Source organism: Tupaia chinensis, unplaced genomic scaffold (genome assembly GCF_000334495.1).
Source record: "Tupaia chinensis unplaced genomic scaffold, TupChi_1.0 Scaffold000067_1, whole genome shotgun sequence".
NCBI classification, from domain to species: domain Eukaryota; kingdom Metazoa; phylum Chordata; class Mammalia; order Scandentia; family Tupaiidae; genus Tupaia; species Tupaia belangeri.
Genome location: NW_006159526.1, coordinates 4,353,391 through 4,355,622, shown reverse-complemented (window position 1 = coordinate 4,355,622; position 2,232 = coordinate 4,353,391). Strand labels below are relative to the sequence as shown.

At 63.3% G+C, this 2,232-nt stretch overlaps 1 protein-coding gene across 1 annotated transcript in view; it reads right to left on the bottom strand.

The window, feature by feature from the left end:
• Positions 1–957: 957 nt before the first annotated feature.
• The window catches only part of CALM3 (calmodulin 3), a 10,139-nt gene continuing 8,864 nt past the window's right edge, over positions 958–2,232 (bottom strand). Inside the window, exons 3-6 of the mRNA XM_006142101.3 lie at positions 1,748–1,891; positions 1,484–1,590; positions 1,198–1,333; positions 958–1,127 (exon numbers count right to left, since the gene is read on the bottom strand). Of these exons, the coding sequence (XP_006142163.1) occupies positions 1,099–1,127; positions 1,198–1,333; positions 1,484–1,590; positions 1,748–1,817 (342 nt within the window). The 5' untranslated portion in view covers positions 1,818–1,891 and the 3' untranslated portion in view covers positions 958–1,098. The remainder of the gene's footprint in view (positions 1,128–1,197; positions 1,334–1,483; positions 1,591–1,747; positions 1,892–2,232) is intronic.

The following is a 2,232-nucleotide window of genomic DNA, read 5'->3' as shown; positions in this document are numbered from 1 at the left end:
GGGGGCGCGGGCGGGCCGGGAGGCGGAGCCGCTGGCGGCCGGCCTCTGGCAGCTGGCCGGCGGCTCGGTTTTATTGCAGGTGTGTTCTCTTGAGAGCAAGGTGGGGCTCGCCTTCCCTTTCCCCACCCTTCAGCTAGCCCGGCATGGTTTGGGACAAAATCAAAGTTTGCAGGGGGATAAAGGATAAAGGATGACCAGCACGTTACAAGGCTACCATCAGCACATCCGGTCCTCCGACAGCCTCGGGTGGAGGGGGGGTGTGGCACGAGGAGGGAGCGCATGGGATGTTAGCACCAGGTATGTACAGAACAGATGGAGGTCGCTTCAGGGACACACACGGGCAGGTCCAAGTTGCAGAGTGGCCAAATGAGCAGTCCCCTACCCAGCCCGGCCCCAGAACACCTGTCGGATGGTTCTGCGACAGCAGCCACAGGAGCTGAGTCTGTCCACTCTGTCCACCCCCTTTTGCTGAGTCGGCCCCCTCAAGTGGTAAAGAATGCCAGCTTCCAAGACCCCCTTGCCGCCCCTCGACCTCCTCTCCTGGGCCAAATCTAGGCACCACCACGATTCCTCCACCCCCGCAGTCCTTCTGGAATGCCTCTCTTGCACCCCTGCCCCAACAGGCTGCTGGGACTTACACACGGAGTCACAGGGCTGCTCGCATGCAACAGCCAGAGCATGCTCTTCCGCCTGGCGCGGCCCCGCTCCCCTCCCTGGCAGGTCCCGGGACAGGGCAGCCACCCCAGCACCCGAAATCAGAGGACAAACGAGAGGAAACAAACCGAAACGGAGGAGAGCCACCCGGGCTGGAGGAGGAAGGCAGGGGCTCCCCTAAGGGGAATGGGGGCGTCACCATATGGATGCGTCAGGCCTTGGAAGATGTGAACGGAGCGGGAGGGCCACAGGAAGAGATGAGGGCGTGGAGGGAGACTCAGGAGGAAGGAGAGAGAGCAGTCATGCAGCGTGGGACAAATCTTTGTTGCTTTATCAGAGTCTCAGTCAATCAATTGGTTTGCTAGAACCGGGGTACGCAGGGGAGTGTTGAAGAGCGCGCGCGAGAAGAGAGGTCGGAGGAGGGCATCACCAGCTGCCCGGCCTTCACTTGGCGGTCATCATCTGTACGAACTCTGCGGGGAGACGGAGAGCGGGGTCAGGGCGCGGCTGGGGCCTGCCCGCGGCCGGAGCGCCGGGACTCACCTTCATAGTTGACCTGGCCGTCCCCATCGATGTCGGCCTCTCTGATCATCTCGTCCACCTCCTCGTCCGTCAGCTTCTCCCCCAGGTTCGTCATGACGTGACGCAGCTCCGCGGCGCTGATGTAGCCGTTCCCGTCCTGGGGGAGCGCAGGGCTTACTGCACACTTCCCCGTGGGACGTGGGACAGGCAGAGGCAGTGCCAGGCCACCGTCGCCCCCGCTCAGCAGCGAGCGAAGTGAAGGGCGGGGCGGCAGGCGGCGGGAGCCGGACCCGGGAAGGCTGCTCACCTTGTCAAAGACGCGGAACGCCTCTCGGATCTCCTCCTCGCTGTCCGTGTCCTTCATCTTTCGGGCCATCATGGTCAGGAACTCCGGGAAGTCAATGGTCCCGTTCCCTGAGGTGGAGGGACACGATGCTCTTGACCTGGGCCCTTGGAGATGGCCCAGACCCTTGACAGACGACAGGCAGGCCCGTCTGTCACCCTGAGGGCGGCTCCTTGCTCCCCGCTAGGGCCGACTGTGAGTGGGGCTCCACTGCTCCCTGGGGCTCACCATCCGCATCCACCTCGTTGATCATGTCCTGCAGCTCCGCTTCAGTGGGGTTCTGTCCCAGGGATCTCATCACTGTCCCCAGCTCCTTGGTGGTGATGGTGCCATCTCCATCCTTGTCGAAGAGGGAGAAGGCCTCCTTGAACTCTGAGGGAAAGGGACCAGTCAGTGGAAAACCCTCACCTCCAGAGACTCTTCCTGTAGCCGCACGGTCCCCCAGGGCGCAGGGCAGAGCCCCTCCTCCTGCACTCATTACGGGTCACTCTGTGCCAGGCGACCCCGAGGCTTTAGAAGGTCGTAGGGAAGCTGGGCTCCCAACTGTTCTTCGGTGATGCTCCATTTTGTGGGGTCCCTGGCGTTGGTCTTCCCTGCAACTGAGGAACTGGATGGACTGCAGTCAGGAAGGAGAGCCATGAGAACGCTCCGGCTGCCGCATGCTCGAGGCCACAGGCTGGGGGGGGGGGGGGGGGGGGGGGGGGGGATGCGGC